Source organism: Camellia sinensis, chromosome 1 (assembly GCF_055761805.1).
Source record: "Camellia sinensis isolate YWXY chromosome 1, ASM5576180v1, whole genome shotgun sequence".
Lineage (NCBI taxonomy): Eukaryota > Viridiplantae > Streptophyta > Magnoliopsida > Ericales > Theaceae > Camellia > Camellia sinensis.
Genome location: NC_138961.1, coordinates 19571480 through 19596557, shown reverse-complemented (window position 1 = coordinate 19596557; position 25078 = coordinate 19571480). Strand labels below are relative to the sequence as shown.

Sequence of the window (25078 nt, the reverse complement as noted above, 5' to 3'; positions counted from 1 at the left end):
TTTTCACATTTGTGACTGATAAGGATAATTGATGACGTTTCTGGAATGCATGCATAATGAGAACCCAAGTCGAACTTAAGTTCACATTAGAGGGCAGAAAGTTGGAAACTGGTTTCTAACACTTGTTGAAATTTGAGAAAAATTTACAAGTTAAAGTTAAACTAAGATTATGTCTAACACTTGTTGAAATTTGTGAAAAATTTACAAGTTGAAGTTAGGCCGAGATCATGTCCAACACTTGTTGAAATTTGTGAAAAATTTACAAGTTGAAGTTAGGCCGAAATCATGTTTAACACTTGTTGAAATTTGAGAAAAATTTACAAGTTGAAGTTAAACCGAAATCATGTCTAACACTTGTTAAAATTTGTGAAAAAATTACAAGTTGAAGTTAGGCCGAAATCATGTTTAACACTTGTTGAAATTTGAGAAAAATTTACAAGTTGAAGTTAAACCGAGATCATGTTTAACACTTGTTGAAATTTGAGAAAAGTTTACAAGTTGAAGTTAAACCGAGATCATGTTTAACACTTGTTGAAACTTGAGAAAAGTTTGCAAGTTGAAGTTAAACCGAGATCATGTTTAACACTTGTGAAAAGTTTACAAGTTGAAGTTAAACCGAGATCATGTTTAATACTTGTTGAAACTTGTGAAAAGTTTACAAGTTGAAGTTAAACTAAGATTATGTCCAACACTTGTTGAAATTTGTGAAAAATTTACAAGTTAAAACCAAGGTAGTATTAAACTGAGTACTTATGTACTTGCCGATGTAAACCGTTGGTGGGTATAGACGAAGTGTTTCTCCCCGAGAAAATTACACAGATAAAGTATGCATTGGAGATATGCAAAAAAATTCTAAGTATGAAATCATGCAAGAGCAGTAAAAAAAAGACAAAGATACAAACATTCAAGAAAAGAAGTTGCAATTATGTATAAAAGAGGGCACTTCGGCCTACCAAAAGAGTAATTGTTCAGAGAATACAAAAGAAGGCACATCGGCCATGTAAAGAGCTTACATTGTTTCAAAGAAAAACCAAAGTGCAAAGTATAGAAGCAAAAGAAAAAACATCGAAACTAAGACTCTTCTACGTCTTAAGGAGGTTGGGCCTGGAGTTCAGATGACTGCTGAGAAGACATCTCGGCCGCCTTTTTAGCTGCTAGCTCGGCGTTTATTTCTCGCAGGGTTTGACCAAGGCTCTTGTCGGCGATAGGCACGTCCGATGTTGCCTTCTCAGGAGTGGCATCTATGGGAACCTCCTCACCCTCCTCATCTTGAGTCAAGTCCAGAACTTGCTTATTTTGAGCAGGAGACTTGGCCCCAGCAGCTTCTTTTGATTTCCTCACCAAAGCCTCCTCCTCAGGCTCAGAATCGTCGTCGGATTGGCTTGGAGTTTGGGGGAATGGCAGAGGAAGGACGTCGGTGTTCTTAAGGGGGGAGTCATCGAGGATTTCAAGCATTTTCAGCAAAGTAATCCAACCAAGGGTGAACCCCTTGTTGCATGCTTGCTTAACTTGTTTCTCATAATCCGCTGTGACATCGGCCACCCCCTTATTGTATCCCTTCTCATCGGCGGCCTTGAGCTCAGCATCTTTGGTGGCTAAGGCGTCCTGGAGTTCCTTTCGGGCCTCAGTCATCTTTTCCTCAGCCTCTTTCCTCTGGGCCTCAAGAACCTTATTTATGGCATCAGCAGCCTCTGCCTTTTCCTCGGCCACGTCTTTGGCTTTGACAGCAGCCTCGGCCTGATCTGCCAAAGTCTTCATTTTGGATTGCAAATTTCTGTTGGTCTTCTGCAGACTAGTAGCCTCCCTAGTCTTGTCAGCCAACGCCTTCCTTGTCTCAAAAGATTGCATTGAGAAGGAGTAGGCGTGCTGGATTGCCTGAAGAAAATAGACAAAACAAAAGTTATTAGAAAAAATTTCTAAGTATAAAGAAGAAAAGAAAGACATCAAATATGAAGACTTACTTGAACAGAGCGCTGGAGCATCAGAGCAAAGTTCTCATACTCGCTCTTCTCGGCGTTTTGGTTGAGATCTCCAAAGAGGCACAACGCGGTACTAAGAGCGACGCTGACATTAACGTCATCGGCACTATCGCCAGCTTTGACTGGCCTGTCCTCCAGCGTAATTTTGGGGGCCCAAAGGGAACCAGACTTCATGGACCTGAAGCTGTTGCAGATTCGGACCTCGGCCTCTTTGACCGAGTGGATTCGAATGGTTGGGCCTCGGCTGGCCTCTTCTCGGCAGTAGATGAGCTCTTTTCACTCTCAGCCAATTTCGAAATTGGCAAAGTGTCCTCAGTATTAACCTGAGTCACTGTGGCCTTTGGCTGAGCCTTCTTTATCCTTTTTTGCTTTGGTTTTGGCTGAGATAGCGCAGGTTGGGCGCCTACAGTAGAGAGAATGTTGGCCAAAGATCTTTAGCAACAGCTTTCTGGTGGCCCATCTCGGCAGCAAAAACAGTTCGTTGCCGGCGTTGGCACTGGGATATTGGGATCAGATATGGAGCCGAAGTTGATGGCTACTCTGCTGGGTCAGAAGTCGATCCTTGATCTGGCCGAGATGTGGAGGCAGCCTGAGGAGTTGTGGCGGAAGGAGGAGACAAACTCTTCTTCTTCGTCTTCTTTGGAACGTTGGAAAGAACCGATTTGTAGGTAGGAATGAAATTGAGCAGCAGGGGGGCTCTGCACTTGTGAATTGGCAAATCCAAAAGCTTCCTCAAGTCTTTGCTGGGGAAGAAAGACTGGCGAAAGCCCTTTGGCGTCTGAGGAAGAACTGCAAAAAAGAATAGCATTGATATTAGATCAAAGTATTGGAGACTTTAAAAAACAAGTAAGTATAAACACTGGGCTCTTACCATTACCCTCTATAAAAACGGTTCGAGGAAGAGGGTAGAAGTGGAGGTCCTCGTCTAGAGCGAACTCCCAGTTCCTCAAGGTAATGAAGTAATGATCCCCAGCTCCCTTGTTGGAGTCTGGGAGGTTGGCCACGATTTTATACTCTGTGGACCTCGGCTTGAGGTAATAGATATAACCTTTCTCTTTCAGTGAAAGGCCGCACATAGTATAACAGTATTGGATGTCGGCTAAGGTAACCCTAGCATTCTCTTGTCAGGCTAAGGCTATTATGCCATTGATGACTCGGTAGGAATTGATGGCAAGTTGCATCGGGTTCAACTTATAGTAATGGAGGACTTCTCGAAAAAGGATGTTGAGTGGGAGCTTAAGACCACACTCAATAAAGGCCACAATAGGGAAAGGCATAGAATCAGTTGTAGGCATGATGGAGTCATCCTCCCTAGCCAACCTCAGATGGACGTCGGCAGGGATGGAAAACTCTCGCCTAAAGTATTCTAATTTTGTCGGGGCGTCTACTATATGCTTCCACATTCCCATGATATCGGCTTAACTGGAGGAGCTGGATTTCAGATGGAAGTGTTTTGGAGGGTTTTAGGGACCTCGGCTAAAACCTAAGAATACACAGAATCTGTGGGGAATCGTTTTAGTTTTTCCTAAGATTTATGGGTTCAACAAACAAATCCCAAACTTATATTTATAGAGATGAAGATTGAAGGCACGAATCTGGAAAAAACACGGCAAACAGAAACAGGAATGCGATTCAGAGTCAAGAATAGTGATGGGTCATCAAGAAACACAAGGTAAAAGTTTTCACAGGTGTGTCAGGCTAAGAATAGTGGCAACAATCAACAAGTGTGTGAACAGTGTGTATTCAAGAAACGAATGGGGCAAAAACAGAATCATGAAACAAACATGTGGTGGAAAACAAGATACAAATTGAAATATCAAAGAAATAAACAAGATTGCAGAAGCAGAGCAGTAGAGTTCAGAAAAACAAAACAAAAAACTGAAACAAGAAGTTAAATCGGGAAGAAACAGTAACTCACCGAAGAGAGGAAGCCGGTGTTGAGATCGCCGAAGTCAGATGAACGGCAGCAGCGGCAAAAGATTAGCAAGAGCCTCGCCGGAGGAGATGAAACGGTAGTGGTAGCAGAGCTTGAGAGCTTGGAACAATGGAGGATTAGAGAAAGTAAGAGAGAGAGAGAGTTTGAACAAAGACGATGTAAAGTGAAAAGACGAAAGGAGAAAGAAGTTTTGTGAAAACTCGAAACGGCGACAAAAAGGCAATTAATGCACCTACAACGACGTATGCGTTAGACGGTGCACGCAGGCACAAGGCGACTTACAGGCGCGTATCAAGTACGATCCAGTAAAAGGAAGACGCGTGGCTAAAACGGTTGAGTTATTATGCATGATAGCTCATACGCGTGAAGGAGCTCTTGGAATTCTTGTTCTTTAAAAAGACATGTCAGCTTGTATGATGATCTCGGCTAATGAAATTTTAAGCCGACGTACTGGAAGGAAGTTCTGATATAGGTTTCATCAACTTAGAATGCCGAGGTAATAGAACCTAGGGGGTAGTTGTAGGGATATATTTTCTGAGTACCAACACGTGGCCAAGGTGACGCCGACGTGTCAACCGAGGTGCCACGTGTTCTGGTCACGACATCGATGTGATCTCGGCTAGGCCGAGGTTATCTCCGAAGATATCGGAATCCGGGATAAACGGATAAGGGACAAGAGTCCTAGAGTAATGAAGGACTTCAGCCTGGATAAGGATAAAGCTCTTAGGGAGTTTATCTTTATCTATTGGAGAGTCCAAGATAGGCACTGAGCTAAAGTCCATTAAAGCTAGGCTTCTATTGGGACTAGGATTGAGTTGGCTATAAAAGAGAGGCACCCCCATTGGTCGAAGGTACGTAATTTATATTCTGAATAGTGAGTTAAGCACTATTGATTATCTTTGAGATAACTGACTTGATCGTCGGAGTGCCCCCGGGTGGACGAACCACCGCCAGAATCTTTTCTTTCTGTTGCAGGTCATTCAGGCGCTATCTATTCTGCCAGTGCTCTCCAGCTGGATACTAAATTGACAATATGTTCGAAAATTCACTCACACAATAATATATGATTTTTTTGGTTTTTTTATGATAAGGAAATTTTTTAAGAAAGAGTCACATTGAACCCAAAATTTAAAGGTAAACAAACAAAACGAAATTCTGTGATAGGTCATTTCCGTAATTTCCATAAATAAACAAACAAAACAGGGGCTGGTCATTTCGGTATTTGTATATTTTTTTTCTTTTTTACGACAATTATAAAAATTTTGGATTTTTATTTTGTCAATTTAAATCATATATTTTTTATTTGTTTTTGATTTAATCTATTTGACTATTTTTTTAAGTAAAATTGATAAAAAAATTTAATATTTTAGTTATTAAATTCAGTGTAAATATACATAAAATATCTAAAATATATTTTTTTTTCCATTGAGTTCAACAATTAAAATACTATTTTTTTTCTATCGGTTTTACTTAAAAGAAATAGACAAGTGATTTAGATTAAAAACAAATAAAAAATTAAGGGTTTAAATTGATAAAATTAAAATTTAAAAATTATTTTATAATAAAGGTCAAACCTTGTTGTGTGTATTTTTTGTAATTTCCCTTTTTTTTATTTTTTTATGTTATTTAAGGCTTTTGGTATGCTTTGATTCTTTGGGCCTCTTTTCTCAGGTCTTGTTTGGCAACCTTCAGTTTTAGTCAAAAAATCATTATAAATTTTTATATCACTCTCTTTATTTTTCTGTATATCTTTTTGTAAAAAATTAAAAAAATACTAAAATAGTTTGTTCTCAAACGAGGCCTTAATATAATAGGCCTAGGCCATTTGGGCCGGGTTGACCACACATATTTGACAATGGATCGAAAAAAGTTGAATTTGATTGTTTATTTGTCTATTGGGCCTCTTGGACTTAAAATTCAATTTGATTATAAACCAAATGGATTTTTTCTACAGGGAATGGGTAGTGTACAAAAGCAATTAAGTGAGTTTACCCAGTTGATTTATAAATTACTTAATTAGATGGATAACAAAATGAAAAATGAGTTTCAAATTATTTTTTCGAAATTGTGTTTGAATTTTAAATTTATTGGAAAAAAAAAGAAGAAAATTTGAGGTGATTTTTTATTTGTTTTAATATTCGCAAATCCAATTTTTTTAAATATAGACAATATATTAATATTTTTGAATAAAATTTTGAGTATGAAGTATTATTGATAAGTATATTTTATGAAGTGGGCAAGCAAACATGAATATGTGTTTCCATTAATAATCTTCCACTGAAATCTAAACCATTCAAAATGCCATCATTTATGCACTTATTGAATCTATTTGTTGGGTGGAATTGGAAATTGTGTTGATTTTTTTTTTTTTTTAGATTTAGAGTGGCGTTACATGCATCAATTAGTCTACTAATTAGTGTACCAACACTAGTTATGATATTATTATTGACTTCACTCATTATATAAATTATAAATATCAAAAATATCTTAAATTATGTCACATCATCAATTAATATACTAATTAATACATTAATTAATATATATAACATTAGTCTTTTGTTTATTGCAAAGTTAGGTGATCATCCACTTTGCATTCCATTTTTCTGGCTGACTGTTGATCGGTCATCCGTTGTTCTAATTTTTTTGGGTCTGTTTTAGAATAAAGTCAATAATGAATCACGGGTTATTTTAGAAAGCGTGTTAAAAGTTGACCGTTTAATCTTGTTTTGGATTTTTTAAAAATAAATATGTAAAATAAAAAAGAAATAATATGACTTTAAAAAATTAAAAATTAGTTTTTGATTTTTAATCATCTTCCTAAAAGATGTCTCAAGATAAATTGAATTTTTTTTACCCGACATTAGTGGAGCAGACCTCTTAATTTTTTAATTCTCAACTTTTGTATTTGAGAAACAAAAATGTTTGAGAGCTCTAAATATAGAGCTCTAAGGATGAGCTCTAATGATTGTGTCTACCTTGTGTTTACCTTTTTTTTTTTTGAATTTTCAGCTCATTAGAACTGATTTAGTGCTCATTTTTTAGAGAGATATATCATAGTTGTTTGAGAAATTATGAAATTTTCAACAGAGAAATTATGATTTTTTTTTTCGGAAATTTTATACTATTAAATATAGATATTGTTTGATAGAATCTTTCCAAAAAATATACAGAATGGATTAGTCAGAACAAAATTACATGAATATCAAACAATTATCCCAAATTCAACCTTAAAAAATGAAAAATTATTTCAACAGTCTTATCACTATGGAGACATGCAATGATGATGAAAATGACCTTATTACAAATGCTTGAATGCAATGATGATGAAGATGACCTTACTATAAATGCATGATACAAACCCATATATAATATATATATATATATACATATATATTTGGATTTAGGTTTATTGGGTTTTGTAGTGGATCTAAGGCCTATTTTGGTAATTAAAAATTTTAATTTATTAATTTATTGATTTATTTAGGTTATATTTTTTAATTTTTTTTTTTTGCATGTTTTAAATAAAAAAGTGAAAAAATAAATTTTTTTCATGCTTTTCAAAATGAGCCTAAATATAAGACATGTTAATTACATGTAGTTTAGTGCTTTGAATTTGCTTCAATTGTTTGGTTTAAAAGAAAGTGGGTTGTTCAAGTCAAATAACTTAGGATTGGCCTTGAAGATAATGTATTTTTTTACGATCATGATTTTTAAATATGTAATAATAATATTCAAAAAGTCATATTTTATTTTATTTTATTGTAGTTTTGAAATTTCGGAATGGGTTGTATTATTTTGGGAGCAATTACACTACAATATATGGATATTACGAATGAACTCATATGGAAAGTTGGTTATTTTAGTTGACTTTTTAATTATTTTAGTCTGGTTAAAAAAAAATTATGTTTGGGAATATATTTTTTTTAGTTGATTTAATGGTTGTGAAAAAAAAATAAAATGATTATAAGTTGGATGTAACATTTTATTTTATGAACTATTTTAACATATTTTATTTTTATTAGCTATTTTAGCCCAAATAACCCTTCCTAAAGAGTGCCAATTCTCATGGTCTTTGTTAATTTGTTTGAAAGTAGGTTAAAAGTTAATTTTTTAATTTTTTAAAAAAAATATGCAAAAAAAGTAAAAGAAAATATGACAAAAAAATCAAAAAATTATTTTTAACCATATTTGTAAATGAAGCCTAAGAAATGAGCAACTCTCTTCATACAAGGATTAATTTTAATTTTCAAGAAAAAATTGGAAACACATAAAACTTTATTTGAAAACTTAGGCCTCGTTTGGGGACTAACCGGTTTAGTCAAAAAGTCAAAAAGTTATTAAAAAAATCAAAAAGCCAATAACCTATACTAAAAAGTCAAAGATTCTCTTTTCTCTCTATTTTTTGCACATCTTTTCGTAAAAAGTCAAAAAGTCATCCCAAACATACTAGTTTCTTTTAGCTCGTATTTTAGCCAAATAGTAAAAAAGTTACTAAATTAACCTGTTCCCAAACGAGGCCTTAGTCTTCGTTTTGTATGTGAGTTGGTTTTTTTGAATTTTTTACTATTTTAGCCTAAAAAGTCTCGTTTGATACGGATCTTTTTGACTTTTTTAACTTTTGTGTAAAAAAAAATAAAATGATTATAATTTTGATGTGACATTCTATTTTATTAATTTTTTAATTTATTTTATTATTTTATAATTATTTTAGCCCAAACTATTTATACCAAACGAAACCTTTATATTGCTGTTATGTAAAGGTTGTAAAAGTCTTCGAATCAAGTTTTTTTAAATTAAAAGCAATCTGATCCAAATTAAATAATATATTTTTAATTTTCTTTCTCCAAATTAGTGGGCATCTTTTGATGAGTCTCTAAGATGATCTCCGACGGTTTATTAAATTTGACATTAAATTTAAATTTTGATAAAAAAGTTACTATTTGGTACTCCAACGGTTACACTAAATTGTTATCAAAATGAGATTTCACCAAACGATTCACCAAACTGAGGACAAAATACAGAATTCAACAAAACACTGTGTGTGACCGTTGGAGGGAGAAACCGATCAACCGGCCGGTTGACCAACTGGTCAACCGATTTCTTTTTAAATAGGTAGGTTCAAACCGGTCAAAAAAAATTCAAACAGGTAAAAAAAAAAAAATTTATTTTGCCTAACCGGTTGACCGGCCGGTTAACCCATCAGCAAACTTTTAGATTACTATTTTACTTGTGTCTGAACCAGGAAGATGTGTTTGATTGCATTTGCAGATGTGAAAGAGAAGAAAGATGGAGAGACAAATGGAGTAGGAGCTGGTGAAAAGAATGAGAATATACCTTCAGAGTCCAAAAGTGTAAGAAAAAAGAAAAAGAAGGTTAAATCTTCCAAGGAGGTCAAGGAACTGCAAGATCAAGCCAACATCTCAAACGTCACCAATGGACTGGAGGAAACTGCTGGGACCGAACAGGGAGGAGAAGAACATGCATCTGCTGTTGGTGTAAAGGAGCGGCTAAAGAAGATTGCTGCCGCAAAGAAGAAGAACTCCAATGGTAAAAAAGCGTTTAAAGCTGCAAAAATATATATATATTTATACTTACCGGTCGACCCATCGGTCGATCCACCGGTCGACCAACTGGTTGACCCAATCGGGATTTGATGCACCGTTGGAGCTAGTAATATCAGATTTGGTGAAATGAGTCATTTTTTACTCAGATTTGGTGAAAAAAGAAGTTCACCGTTGGCGATGCTCTAACACCAAAATTGGCTAACATGTGCATGCCTCATTTGACAACTTTTAATTTTAGTTAAAAAATTAAAAAATTATCATAAATTATCAGATCATTCTTTTTATTTTTTTACATATTTTTTTTTATAAAAATTAAAAAATTACAAAAATAATATGTTCCTAAACGATGCATACTACTACTTTACAACACATTTTTCACTTGTATATATTGTTTTTTTATTTATTTTTTGATTCACTTGTATATCTTGTGGGGAATTGGGAAAGATAAAATTATTGAGGTTGGGTTTCATAATTAATTTTTTAATATTTTTTAAGATAAAATAATTGTTAGAAAAGCTGATATTTTTTCCAACTGCTAAAAATTTAACCTTTTATTATTAATTAATTAAGAAAGTATTGGTAAGTTGATCTTTTTATTTTATTTTTTTGTCTGTAACTTTCACCTTTGAAAAATTTAGTTGCCCAAACGCCAAACCCTTGTGAAAACTTGGGACTTCAAGTATCCAAAACCACTTTCCTCGTGGCCACTTTATAAAATAATTTTTCATTCATTTCTTATTGATTTTGACTTGTTCTTTTTGTGGTGTGATCTCCCTTAACGCTACATTAATTAGAAAATTTAGAGATAAAAAATAAAAAAGAAATATAAAATTAGATGAAATATATGTATATATTTTATTCATATTTTATTTATCTTTCTAAAATTTCCAACCAAACACAACGTATGAGTGTTTATACCCACTCGAACTTATCTCAACCAACGGTTGGGTCTCATTATAATTTCGGATGAAAGTAGCTGAACAATGGATAGCGTTTGGCGTGATTTTCAAATCATGGTTTAGATCAAAAAAATTCAAAACTCATAACCAAATAAAATTTTCAAAACTCAATTCAAAAATTCTTTTCAAAACTCAATTTTCAAAAAAATAAAATTCAAAAAAATTAATTTTCTACTTTGTTCTTTAAAATTATTTTTTACTTTTCATTTTTTTAATTTTTTTAATTTTTGAAGAAATATATTTTTATTTTATTTTAAAAATATATTTTTATTTTTTAAAATATTGCCAAATAATTTGCTATGATTTAGATATTTATGGGTGATCCAAAAAAAAATTTAAATTTCAAAAAAAATAAATATTTAAAATAAAAAATTAAAAAATATATTTTAAAAATAAAATAAAATATTTAAAATTAAAATAAATAAAAATTATTTAAAATAAAATTTATATATTTAAAATAAATAATATATATTTTTAAATATTAAAGAAAATACAGTGCACAAATGTAATAAATACAGAATACATTAAAAATAAATAAATATTTACAATAAAAAATATTTATCCTAAAAAAATAAAAATAAGAAAATTTTTAAATACTTAAAAAAAATAAACCAAAACAATTTCAAAATACAATTCAAAATTATTTTCAAAACTCATAACTAAATAAACTTTCTCTTTTCAAATCTGATTTCAAAAACTTACATTTCAAAACTCAAAACTTAAATATCATTTTAAAAACTAAACCAACCGATTATTTTTCAACAAAATCCTATTTGGAGCCCTTGAACCCTTGAATTTTGAATAGACTTGGGCCCATTTTGGAAACATGGGTTAAAAGTCAAAAGTCAGGTTTTAATTCATTTTGAGTCATATTACCTCACATAAAATAGTAAAAAAAATAAAATCAAAAAATCAAAAAATCAATTTTTAACCATCTGTTCAAAATACCATTTGGTCTACAAGAGATCATTCTTCATCAACATTGAGGAAGTCTGGTGTTTGGTGAAAGAATGTCTCCTGCAACAGAAAATGACTAAAATCGCCAAATAACGCCTTATTCTAGACTTCTTCAAGTCTACCAAATGCCTTAACATCCAAACAAATGCTAGAAATAAAATAAAATAAATATAATTTATGACTATTCCACAACAAATTGGCTTTTGAATTGAAACCATTCCAAACATGTGGACCGTCTTCGCTTAGCAAAAACAAGAAGAAAGAGTCCAATTTGTACCTCTTATTAGAGCATCTTCAATGCACTAAGCATATAATACTTGTTAGTTAAAATGTCTAGTGTGATTCACTTTTTTCAATTCCAATGCACTAGGCATATGATTAGGCATTTTGTCTCAACTCATATTCACTAGCTACATGTAGCTAGCCTTCAACGCTAGGCAAAATGTATTCAATCATTAGGATCATTTCCCTCCATCTTTGTTGTTGACGTGGCATTTTATAAAATTAATAGTATTTGGATAAATAGCTAAAATAAAGAGCATGATTGGAGTAAAAACATAGAACAGTTGATAGGCAAAATAAAATATATACTTTATAGTAATATTCAGATAGGTAAAATGCCTACTACCGTTGGAGATGCTCTTACAGCTAGTGAGTAAAACATGAGGTTTAAAAATAGCACACTCCCAAACCTTAAGTGATGCCAATCTCTTGAGTTTTAGTGGGTATCATTTTAGATGCGAAAGTTTCATTGTAATTTTGTTAATATATGCGTACTATATTTTCCTATATATTGCTGTGTTTTTCCATTCCACACAACAAGGTGAAAGAGAAAAAATTGTTTTTGTATTAAATAATGGATGAATATAATAAATTCAGAGTCATCTAGAAGAAAGAAACTTCAAAAAGTCTAGAAAAATAATGACTTTCCAGAGAAGAAAGAAAAAAAAAAAAAAAGCTTTATCTCCGGTTTGAAATCGAATTGGAGAGTGTTATTCGGCCCATTAGATTTAAGAGTTGTTTGAGATGTGTTAAATAAGTGTACTTTTTATCTTTTTAGACTAAGAAATTAAGAAAAAAAATATGGATGTTTGGGTTAACTTTTTGACTTTTATGAAAAAAATGTGTATTAAAAAATTATATAAATTAGTGTGTGGGGAAAAATTGGGATTGAGAGTTGTGCAGCCGTAATTTTTGAATTTTGATAAATAGTGATAATTTTTTAACTTTTTGACTTTTCTCAGAGTTGCCAAACTTGACCTTACTTTTGGGTGTCGTTTCAATAATCCGAATGTTGTGATTTTCCATTTACACAACAAAGTGAAAGAGAAACATTTGTTTTTGTATGAAATAATGGATGAAGATAATAAATTCAGAGTCATCTAGAAAATAAAAACTTCAAAAAGTCTAGAAAAATAATTACTTTGCTTTGTTCCATTTTTCTAAAAATAATTTTCAGAAAATTCTACTTTTTTATTTTTCATATTTTTTTGTTTTTACTGAATTTTTTTGATATTTTAACCAATTTTTTTTTACTTTTTAGACATACCTAATATAAATATACTTAAAAAGTAAAAAATTTGTAAAAAAAACCTTTTAAAAATTCACTAAATACCAAAAATATAAAAAAAAAATGAGAATTCAATACATTTTTTATATTTTTATGTATTTATTAATTTTATAAAATATTTTTTCACAAATTTTTTACTTTTTAGATACATCTAAGTAAGGTGCATCTAAAAAAGTAAAAAAAAATTTAAAATTTAAAATATATTTACTAAAAACACGAAAACCAAAAAATTCAGTTTTTAAAAAATTTAATCCAAAAAACTCAAACCAAACACACTTAATGACTTTCTGGAGAAGAAAAAAAAAAAAACTTCTCTTCAGTCTAAAATCGAATTGGAGAGGTGTTGTCTAACCTATTGGGTTTACTTTTGGGTTTCATTTTGATAATCCGAATCACTTACATTTTAAGGTTCGTCGAATACATCATTTCTGCAAAAAAAATCAAGTCAATCGAATAACAGCAATCACATGTTTGGATCAGTTTTGTATGAAAAAAAGAAGACGGTAAGAAAATTAATGGGTTCATACAAAATTGATATGAACACATAATTTTCGTTTTCCAATCGACTTAATTTGTTGTAAGAATAATATACTCGATGAGTCTTAAAATATGAACTGTTCGAATTATAGAAACATTAAAAAAAATGGGCCAACGGACTGGAATGGACTATCCAGTCTATTTTTGGACTGCAGAGAGCCAACATCTGAAAATGAACTGGCTTCCCTCTTGTCCGAAATTAACCCCTTTTTTTATTAATTATTATTAATAAAAATTTAGTTGGTAAAAATTTAACATTTTTTTATTAATGATTATTAATTAATAAAGAAAGTATTGGTAAGTTGATCTTTTTATTTTATTTTTTTTTATCAATAACTTTTCCCCTCTGAAAAATTTAGTTGCCCCAAGGGTCCAAACCCTTGTGAAAACTTGGGACTTAAAATTATATGTTAGACCATTTTAATATTTTTTATTTATTTATTTATAGATCTTGGTCATAAATGGACATAAATGGGGTTTCATTACTTTGGTAACCTCTTGGTCATAAATGGAGGTTAAATAGAATTCATGAACTTGGTTAATGGTTATTATTTTTTGTGTAACTGTAAGGTCCTAATGGTATATATATAGTCTACTCTTTTCTATCTATATACATCAACTATTTTCTATCGAATAGAGATTACTGCCAAAGAATGGTGTTTTTATTGGTGGAGCTTTGGGTTCACCATCTTGTGCAGAGTTGGCCTGAACCATACGACAAGTGGTCGGGCTATTGTATCCTGGAGGGGACAAGTCATAATTTTGTGACTGCTGCATCGGTATTTGGATTCTTCCTATCGTAGTGGGCTTGATCTCCTTAAAAAAAATGAGATATCTGTGCATCAGCCTGATCTATTTGTATTTCATTTTCTTTGCATCATTTATCAATAAAATATAATTTTTTCTGGTATTTTCACCAACAATTTTAAGGAGATCAAACATGGAACAAGTACCAGAAAAAATCAATGATGGAATTGGAGATCTAAACAAGCCTTTCAAGTTCAAAGAAGTTCATTTTAAGAGGTGGAAAGGAAAAGTTTTTTTACCTTAGCCTTTTGAAAGTTGCATATGTTCTTACCGAAAAGAATCCAAACAAAATCCCAACCGAGGAGATGAATGATGAAGACTACGAGGCACATGAAGCAAAAGTGGCTTCCTATAATGTAGATGAGTATAAATGTCGCTTTTATCTCTTAAATTTACTTGCTGATTAATTTTATGATTATTACTATGACACCACTTACACTTTGTCTTCTATTAATTTTTGGCATGCTCGCTTGTGTCATATTAACAGTAAATATGTGGGAATCATGAGTAGTTTAGGATTAATTCCTAAAGTGACAAAAAAGTATGAGAAATGTAAAGTTTACAGTAGAGCAAAAATTATCAAGAGGACTCATAAAAGTGTTGAAAAAATACCGAATTGCTAGAATTATTTTATACTGATTTGTGTGAGTTTGAAGGAATTTTAACTCGGGGTTGTAACCGATATTTTATCACTTTTATTGATGATTTTTCAAAATACACAAACGCATATTTATTAAAAAATAAAAGTGATACTTTTGAGAAATCTAAAGAATTCCTTCTTGAAGTGGAAAACCAATTCGGTAAAAATATTAAAAGAATTAGAAGTGATAGAGGCCGGAAGTATGAATCTCTAGGATTCAACTCTTTTGTTCAGTCTTTGGGAATTATTCATGAGACTACTCCACTATATTCACCTTCATCTAATGGCGTAACTGAAAGAAAAAATAGAACGTTAATTGACTTGACGAATGCTATGCTTATTGATTCAGGTGCTCCCTCAAATCTTTGGGGCGAGGCTATTTTGACAGCTTGCCATGTGATAAATAGAGTGCCACACAAAAAAACTAAAATTGTACCTTATGAGTTGTGGCAGGGGCATAAACCAAATCTAGGTTATTTGAGGGTTTGGGGTTGCTTAGCTTTTGTGAGGTTTGCAGATCCTAAACAACCTAAATTGGGTGAACGAGCTACCACCTGTGTTTTTCTTAGGTATACGTTGCATAGTACAGCTTACAGATTTTTTGATATGGAAAATAATATTATCTTTGAATCAGGTGATACTATTTTTCATGAAAATAAATTTCTTTTCAAATCTAGAAATAGTGGGGGTCAAATAATTTCTGAAAATATTTTATCTATGCTTAGCTCTTCTACTTCTTCTCAAGTTTTTCAAGAAAAAGAAAATTTTCAAATTCAACCAAAAAGAAGTAAACGAGCTAGAGTTGAAAAAGATTTTGGTCTTGACTATTATCTTTACAATGTGGAAGAAATTCTTCTTACGGTGCAAGAAGCTTTATCATCACCTGATGCTATTTTATGGAGAGAGGCTGTAAATGATGAGATAGACTCACTACTTTCAAATAAAACATGGAAGCTAGTGGATTTACCTCTAGGTTGTAAAACTATTGGGTGTAAATGGATCTTTCGTAAAAAACTTAAACCGGATGGAACTATAGATAAATATAAAGCGAGGCTTGTCGCTAAAGGTTTTAAGTAACAAATTGATCTTGATTTCTTTGATACTTTTTCTCCGGTTACTAGAGTTACATCCATTAGACTCTTGATTACAGTGGCTGCAATTCATGGTTTAAAAATTCAACAAATGGATGTAAAAACAGCATTTCTAAATAGAGATCTAGATGAGGAGATTTACATGAACCAACCCGAAAGCTTTGTGGAGCCTGGCCAAAAAAGCAAGGTGTATAAACTAACTAAATCCTTTTATGGTTTAAAACAAGCTCATAAACAGTAGCATGAGAAATTTGATTCCTGCATGCTTGAGAATGGCTATAAGACGAATGAATGTGATAAGTGCATATATTATAAAACTTGTGAGAATGCACATGTGATTATTAGCCTATATGTGGATGATCTACTTATGTTTGGCTCTAATTTGTATATTATAAATGAGACTAAAAATATGCTCAATAGCCATTTTGATATGAAAGATCTTGGTGAAGCCAATTTTATTTTGGAAATTAAAATTACCAAGACTAATGATGGTATTTTTCTTGATCAGTCGCATTATGTTGAGAAGATGTTAAAGAAATATAATTTTCTAAACTATAAACATCTTGCTACTTCTTTTGATACAAGTATACATTTATCTATTGTAGTAAATGAAAAAGAAGTGATTAATCAAAAAGAATATGCTAGCATGATCGGTAGTTTGAGATATGCTACTGATTGTACTAGACCTGACATTGCATATACTGTTGGAGTACCTAGCAGGTTTACTAGCAAGCCAAGTCGAGATCATTGGCTAGCCATGGGAAGAATTATGAGATATCTATCTGGAACCAAAAATTATGGTTTGTTTTATAACAAGTATCCTACGGTATTTGAGGGATATAGTGATGCCGATTGGAACACTTTGTCAGGTGATTCTCTCTCTACCTTGGGTTTTATTTTTACCTTGGGTGGTGGTGCTATATGTTGGATGTCTAAAAAACAGACGATAATGGCTAATTCTACAATGGAAGCTGTGCTTATAGCATTAGCTTCAGCATGTGAGGAAGCGAATTGGTTGAGAGATTTGTTACACGCAATTCCTTTTGGGAAAAACCAATTCTTCCTGTATTAATACGTTGTGATAGCACTGCTGTTATTGGTAGAGTGAACAATCATTTTTATAATAGTAAATCCAGACCTATTCGAAGGAAACACAGTAATGTGAGATCCTATTTGAGTAATGGCATCATAACTATGAATTATGTAAGATCTTCTGATAATCTTGCGGATCCATTAACCAAGGCCTTGGCGAGAGATAGGGTCTGAAATACATCGAGGGAGATGGGGTTAAAGCCCATAAAATCATAAACCATGTATGAAGATACCCAACCTAGGAGCCAGAGATCCTATAACTAGGTTCAATGGGAAAAACGAATCATATGGTGGTTGTAAAAATGCACTCTTTAATATTTTGTTATCCATCCCTATGATGTAAGTGCATTTGTCCTATAATGTTGAAGGGTTGAGTTTTTATACTCTTATTAAAATTCTGTAGCTCTTGTTGAGTGGGGTGTGTAAATTGCAGGAACATCCTTGACAAATTTCACCTATGTGAGCATGAAAGTGGGGCCGCTTTCTATGAGAACAAGGCTTATTCTCAAATATGCTCATGAAAACTGGGATTAGCACAAGGCCGTAATGTGCTAGCTATTAAAGCTTATGTCAACACCTGGATTATTATTTGTGAGCAGTAATTCTTTATTTTCCCTAAACAGTCATAGTTCAAGTCTGAGACCACTACTGACTCTGGAGTAGAGGTTGCTGTTTCACTAATGAAGGTTCAATGCAGAGTACACCTTCATGATGCATACTAGTCTACCTTTGTTTGGTAATCTCTCTTATCCTTGTTGATGTTAAAATGAGTGGGGGATTGTTGGACCATTTTAATATCTTTTATTTATTTATTTATATATCTTGGTCATAAATGGACATAAATGGGGTTTCATTACTTTGGTAACCTCTTGGTCATAAATGGAGGTTAAATAGAATTCATGAACTTGGTTAATGATAATTATTTTGGTGTAACCATTTTCTCTTTATTATATGAAGTCTCTCTATTTTCTCCTATTTAATGGTTATTATTTTTGATGTAACTGTAAGGTCCTCATGGTATATATATAGTCTACTCTTTTCTATCTATATACATCAACTATTTTCAATAGAATAGAGATTACTACGAAAGAAGGGTGTTTTTATTGGTGGAACTTTGGGTTCACCATCTTATGCAGAATTGGCCTGAACCATACGACAAGTGGTCGGGCTGTTGTATCTTGGAGGGGACAGTCATAATTTTGTAACTGCTGCATTGGTATTTGGATTCTTCCTACTGCGGTGGACTTGATCTCCTTAAAGAAAATGAGATATCCGTGCCTCAGCCTAATCTATTTGTTTCTCATTTTCTTTGCATCATTTATCAATAAAATATAATTTTTTCTAGTATTTTCACCAACAGTATGCAAAACCACTTTCATCATGGCCACTTTATGAAATAATTTTTCATTCATTTCTTATTGATTTTGACACATTCTTTTGTGGTGTATTTTACTTTAACGTTATATTTGGTTAAAAAAAAATTTTAAAAAAATGAAAAGATTTATAAAATTAAGTGAAATATATATATTTTTTATTCACATTTTACTTATATTTTTTCATTTCTCTTTTTAAAATTTTCAACCAAACACAATGTAAGAGTATCTATACCCAGTTAAACTTATCTCAACCGACGGTTGGGTCTCATTATAATTTCGTATTAAAGTAGCTAAACAATGGATAGCATTTGGCTTGATTTTCAAATCATGATTTGGATAAAAAAATTCTACAACTTATAACCAAATAAAGTTTTCAAAACTCAATTCAAAAACTCATAACTAAACTTTTTTCAGAACTTAACTTTAAAAAAAATAATAATAAAAAAAATGTATTTTTTTTATTTTGTTATTTAAAATTATTTTTTACTTTTATTTTTGAAGAAAAATATTTTTATTTTATTTTTTAAAATATTGGCCAAATAATTTGTTATGATTTAGATATATATGGGTGATTCAAAATTTTTTTAAATTTCAAAAAAAATTTAAAAATTTAAATATTTAAAAAATAAAATAAAATATTTAAAGTAAAATAAATAAAAAGTATTTAAACTAAAAATTATATATTTAAAATAAATAATAATAATTTTTTAAATATTAAAAAAATACAGCACACAAATGTAATAAATATGGAATATATTAAAAAAATAAATAAATATTTGCAATAAACAATATTTATCCTAAAAAAATAAAAATAAGAAAATTTTTAAATATTTAAAAAAAAAAAACAATTTCAAAATACAACTCTAATTTTTTTTTAAAACTCATAACTAAATAAATTTTCTCATTTCAAATCTCATTTCAAAAACTTTTATTTCAAAGCTCAAAACTTAAATCTAATTTCAAAAACTAAACCAACCGATTATTTTTCAACAAAATCCTATTTGGAGGCCTTGAATTTTGAGTAGACTTGGGCCCATTTTGGGAACATGAGTTAAAAGTTAAAAGCCAGTTTTTAATCCATTTTTGTCACATCACTTCTCACATAAAATAGTAAAAAAAATCTAAAAAAATTTAAAAAAATTAAATTTTAATTATCTTTTCAAAACACCCTTGATCTACAAGAGACCATTCTTCATCAACATTGAGGAAGTCTGGCTTGTGGTGAAAAAATGTCTCCCTTAAAATCGCCAAATAACGCCTCCATTCTGGGCTCTCTATTCGGGTGGACCTTAGCTTCTCTCCTTTCTGAGGCATTTTCACAGCCTTGTCTTCCTTTCCCTCCTCGTTTCTGCTTGTATTTCTCTTGCTTCTGCACCAGCCTCTGGTTACTGGGTTTTGCTCCTTTTTTTAGTCTGGCAGATGATGGGCGACTCTGTGACCATCGACTTGGAGGACGGTTCGGGTGAAAGCACCGACAACTCTCATTTGTGCTTGGTAGGGAAGGTTTTAGCCTCTAAGATTTTGAATCGCTCAGCTATCTCTAAGATCATTCAGAGTGCATGGAAGACCAGAGAGGAAATTGCAGTCTCGCCGTGGCCTGACAATGTGTTCTTATTTCAGTTCGGCAATCTAGAGGATAGACTTAAGGTTCTTAGGGAAGCTTCGTGGCCCATTATGGGAAATCTCCTTGTCTTACAGCCTCTAAAGATGGGTTGCTCTGTTTCTGAGATGGACTTTTCTTTTTGCCCTTTCTGGGTTCAAGTCCATGGACTCCCAATGGATCGTCTAACCCGTCGCAATGGTCAAATCATAGCTAAGAGTTTGGGTCAGTTGATCGGTGTTGAAGCTCCTCATGATGGTTTACTGCTACATAGGAGTTTTTTGCGCATTAGAGTGGAACTGGATATTTCTAAACCCATTCCAAGAGGTTTCATGATGAAGAGGAAGGACCCACACACTCTCAATATCATGGAGAAATGGGTCGACTTCAAATATGAGAAACTTTTGGATTACTGTTATGACTGTGGTCGAATTGGGCATGATAATAAATCTTGTAAATTTACTGGGAGAGAGGCAGGACGTCATTCTGGGTATGGCCCTCATTTGAGAACTGGAGTAGCTTCGAAGCTCAATCTACCGGTGGATTTTATCCAAAAGCAAATTGATGAATTGGAGGCCAGTATCCGACCCCTTCTTGGCCGGAAAACTTCAGCGGTGACGATGGAACCGGAGGTACTAGTGGCGCGTGAGTATGATGCGCGTGTACATTCGTCCCAAGGACAATTGGGTACATCAGAGGGAGTGGTGCTAGGGCCACCCTCTTGCTCTGTTGGAACAGAGCCAGACCCACCCGTCCACCATTCGAGGTTGCCACGTGGTTCTGTAACAATTTCTCCTGAAATTCCCATATCAGAAGTTTTGTCCAGAGATACACCTCAGCACGAGGTCACACCTTTTCGGAAGGATTTGGGCTCGAATACCACACCTCTTTTAGCCCATCAGGGAGTCAAGCCCTCTACCAATCCACATCTTGTTGGGCCTACCAAACCTTCCCCATCAGGTAATCCACTCCAAGCCCCACTTGGCCCCAACCCTTCTAACTTAAAAAGCCAATCCCCTTCTCTCCCAATTCTAAAACTTCCCCCTCTCACTGGGCCTGCCTACTATGTCACTGAACCTGCTGATAGCCCAAACTCACTCCATAGCCCCTCATCACTGCAGTCCAAATGTTCTTCCCCTCCTGATAATTCTATCCCACTCTCTAGCCCAAAATCTCTAGCCTTGGACTCAAATATTACTGATACAGTGTTGCCCAACGTGTTTAACAATCTCTCTCTTAAAAGAAAAGCCATTGACTTCCTCCCTCCCCTCATACCCACCCCAAAGTTTCTAAAACATAACCCCATCCCATACCAACTGCCATTAACCTTGTCCTCTCCAACCCAATGTAAACCCAAGACCAAAACCATTACATGCCCCAGAAAGACACGCCAAAGAACTCCACACTTGAGGAGTAACCAACAGTTGCCCTGCCTTGACTTGGTGGAAGTGGAAATTCAACATGTTGGCAGTGTGCAGCAAACTTGGCCTTCTCTTTCCATGCATGGAATGCATGCCTATCCTTCTGGTTCTGTTGATGCTGATTTGGGCTCGAATAATCCATGCACGCCCCCGTTGTAACAAATGCTGCATCCAAACAAGACGGACTGGTGGCTGGTCCTATATAGCCACAACCCCCATGTTTATAATCAGCTGGAATTGTCAGGGGCTGGGACGACCCCTGACAATCCAGATCCTCCGAGGGTTGTGCAAAACCCATCGTCCCAGTGTGGTTTTCTTAATGGAGACAAAGAATCAACGCTCTGTTTTGGAGTGCCTTCGCCGACGTTTGCGTTTCACAAACAGTTCTTATGTTGACCCAGTTGGTATTGTAGGGGGGTTGGCTTTGTGGTGGACGGATGAAATAGTCATTGATGTTTGTTCTCGTAATCAGAACTTGTTCCGCTGTGTCTTATCTCATCATGGTATATCTTGGCTTGCCACCTTCATTCATGCACCGCCCAGGGAGCAACTTCGCAACCTGTTTTGGGATTCTATCCTAACCATAGCCTCTGAAAACCAATTTTCATGGCTTTGCTTGGGTGATTTTAATGAGATAGGGGCCTTTTGGGAAAAGACTGGGGGTGCAGGACCTATAGCTAGGAGAGTTTTGGGCTTTCAACAATTGCTCCAGGAGTGTGCTCTAATGGATTTGGAGTTCAAGGGTCATGGTTTTACGTGGACAAACAACCAGTCGGGGAGGCATAATGTCCAGGAAAGAATTGACCGAGCAGTGGCAACTGTGGATTGGCGAAAACTTTTCCCCCATGCGCAACTTCTTCATGAGCTTCTTATTGGTTCAGATCATTGTCCACTTATCCTTAACACTTGTCTCCCCCCTAAAAGAGTGCCTCGTCTGTTCAAGTTTGAATCAATGTGGACAACTTCTCCAGACTGTCTTGAAGTTGTTAGAGCTAAGTGGGAGGAGGTTAATAGGGGCTTTCCCATGTTTAAATTGTGTCAAAAATTGAAAGGCAGCAAACTGGTGCTGAAATCTTGGGGTCGAAGTGAATTCGGAGACAATCGAACCAAGTTAGCAGAGCTTAATTCCAAGTTGTCTCATCTCCAAGCTCTTGACTGGTCCGAGTTCAACGTAGCTGCCCAAAAGGAGACTCAAGATGACATTTTGAGAGTGCTCCTCCGTGAGGAGATGTTCCTTCATCAGCGATCTCGAGTGAATTGGTTAAAGTCGGGAGACCGGAATTCTATATTTTTTCATGCCACTTTAATCCAGCGTCGACAACGGAACCAATTGGTTAAATTGCAAAATGAGGATGGTTAGTGGTTATCCACTGATGAGGCGATTAACTCATATCTCCATGATTACTTCTCTCATCTGTTTACCAGCATTCCTTCCCGAAACTTTGATCACCTTTTGTCAACTGTCCAACGGGTTATTTCTGAAGAGATGAATGCCTCTTTAACCAACCCGGTGTCCAACGACAAAATTCGATCCGCAGCATTTCAATTGGGACCTTTGAAAGCACCAGGACCCGACGGTTTCTCTGGTATCTTTTTCCACACTTATTGGGAGGTGGTGGGTAATGATGTCTGCTCGGCGATTCAAAGTTTTTTTACTACTGGGCATCTCTTGGGAGAACTGAATTAGACCAACTTGGTCCTCATCCCCAAAGTGCCTAACCCAGAAAAACTAACTCAATTCCGGCCCATAAGCTTGTGTAATTTCACCCTCAAAATCATCTCCAAAATTTTGGCCAATAGATTGAAACCAATCCTGAAAAGTGTGATCTCCCCACAACAGTCAGCGTTTGTGCCAGGGCGTTTGATCCAAGATAACATTTTGGTAGCTCATGAAGCTTTTCACCATCTGAAATTGAAGAAGGCTGGCACTGGTTATGAGATGGCAATTAAGTTAGATTTTAATAAGGCATATGACCGCATACAATGGGATTTCTTAGAGGCTCTTCTTCTCCAAATGGGGTTCAGTTCAGTTTGGGTTCAGTGGATCATGGCAGTGGTAAGTACGGTGTCCTTCTCAATTTTTGCTAATTGGGAGAAGCGAGCCGCCTTCATTCCTCATAGAGGTCTCCGTCAGGGCGACCCAATTTCACCTTACCTGTTTACTTTGGTTGCTGATGTTCTCTCAAGAATGATTTCCATGAGCACTTTTGATAATCGGTTTTAGGGCATAAAGTTGAGTCGAGATTGCCCCATCTTGTCCTATTTAATTTTTACAGATGATGTCCTCCTTTTTTTACTGCTTCCATGGCCCAATGTCAACTTTTGAAAACTTGTCTGGAGGAGTATTGCCTTGCCTCGGGCCAACTGATCAATTGGGAGAAGTCCAGCATTCGTTTTTCAACCAACACCCCAGTGCCACTTTAACAAGAGATCTGCTCGTTTATGGGCTTTGCCCACATGTTGCACAATTCCAAATATCTTGGTCTCCCTTCCTTTTGAGGCCGATCGAAGACGAAAGTTTTCGGGTATTTGATTGAAAGGGCTGTTCAAAAAATGCAAGGTTGGAAGCAGCATTTATTATCTCAAGCGGGTCGGGAAATACTCCTTAAATCGGTGGTACAAGCAATCCCAACCTACGCTATGGCTTGTTTTGCCTTTCCCAAAAAATTTTGCGATCAACTTAATGGTTTTATGAGTAATTTTTGGTGGGGAGGAGATCTGGATGGTCGTCGTATTCATTGGGTTAATTGGAAAAGTCTTTCAGTTGCTAAGTCACAAGGCGGTTTGGGGTTCCGAGACTTCAAGGCATTTAATTTAGCTCTTCTGGCCCGGCAAGCTTGGCGGATCTTGAAATTTCCTCATTCCTACTGCGCGAGAATTCTGAAAGGGATCTACTTCCCTCACACGGATTTTATGCAAGCACAGAAAGGGAGGAAGGCCTCTTGGGCCTGGGCTAGCCTGCTTCAAGGTAGGTAGTTGCTTGAGCACAGTGTTCGCTGGCAAGTGGGCAACGGTAAATCTATCAAGTTTTGGGAGGACAAGTGGATACCAAGTTTACCCGGGTTTCAAATTCTGAACTCTCGACCGCCGGATTGCAGTATCTCACAAGTCTCTGATGTTATTGTCCCTAATAGCACTGAATGGAATATCAATAAATTGGGAAATGTAGTTAGTGCAGAGGTTCTTGCTCATATCCGGTCCATACCCATCTCATGTGAAGACCAAGTTGATGTGGTCATCTGGCATTATACTCCAAAAGGTAACTATGAGGTTCGCAGTGGTTATCATATTGTAATTCAAGATTCTCTCCAGTTTGTCTCCAAGCTAGCGGCCTCCCCCTCTTTTTCCCCCCGGGCGAGCATGTGGAGTTTGATTTGGTCTCTTAACATCCCTTCGAAAGTTCATCACTTTTGGTGGCGTGTGTGTTAGAATAGGTTAGCTACAAAGGAAAACCTGTTTCACAAGAAATGTGCTTCATCGAGTCAATGCCCAGCGTGTGCCTGTCCAGTTGAATCCATTGAACACCTTCTGTTCCACTGCCCTTGGACT

The 25078-nt window shown here is 34.5% G+C and overlaps 1 protein-coding gene across 1 annotated transcript; it reads left to right on the top strand.

Annotated features, from left to right (window-relative positions):
* The first annotated feature begins 21848 nt into the window (after positions 1 to 21848).
* On the top strand, positions 21849 to 23753 carry LOC114321174 (uncharacterized). Its single transcript, XM_082918893.1, has 3 exons — positions 21849 to 22789; positions 22955 to 23156; positions 23370 to 23753. Exons 1-3 carry the CDS (start codon positions 21849 to 21851, stop codon positions 23751 to 23753), a joined length of 1527 nt encoding a protein of 508 aa, XP_082775019.1.
* Positions 23754 to 25078: the final 1325 nt, after the last annotated feature.

What these genes read in the sequence shown, in the direction of transcription:
- LOC114321174 (XM_082918893.1), top strand. Translation starts at nt 21,849, where the DNA reads ATGGAGACAAAGAATCAACGCTCTGTTTTGGAGTGCCTTCGCCGACGT. An exon ending in CAGCGATCTCGAGTGAATTG is followed by an intron (nt 22,790 to 22,954) that starts GTTAAAGTCGGG and finishes TCTGTTTACCAG; the next exon opens with CATTCCTTCCCGAAACTTTG. An exon ending in GGGAGGTGGTGGGTAATGAT is followed by an intron (nt 23,157 to 23,369) that starts GTCTGCTCGGCG and finishes TCCCCACAACAG; the next exon opens with TCAGCGTTTGTGCCAGGGCG.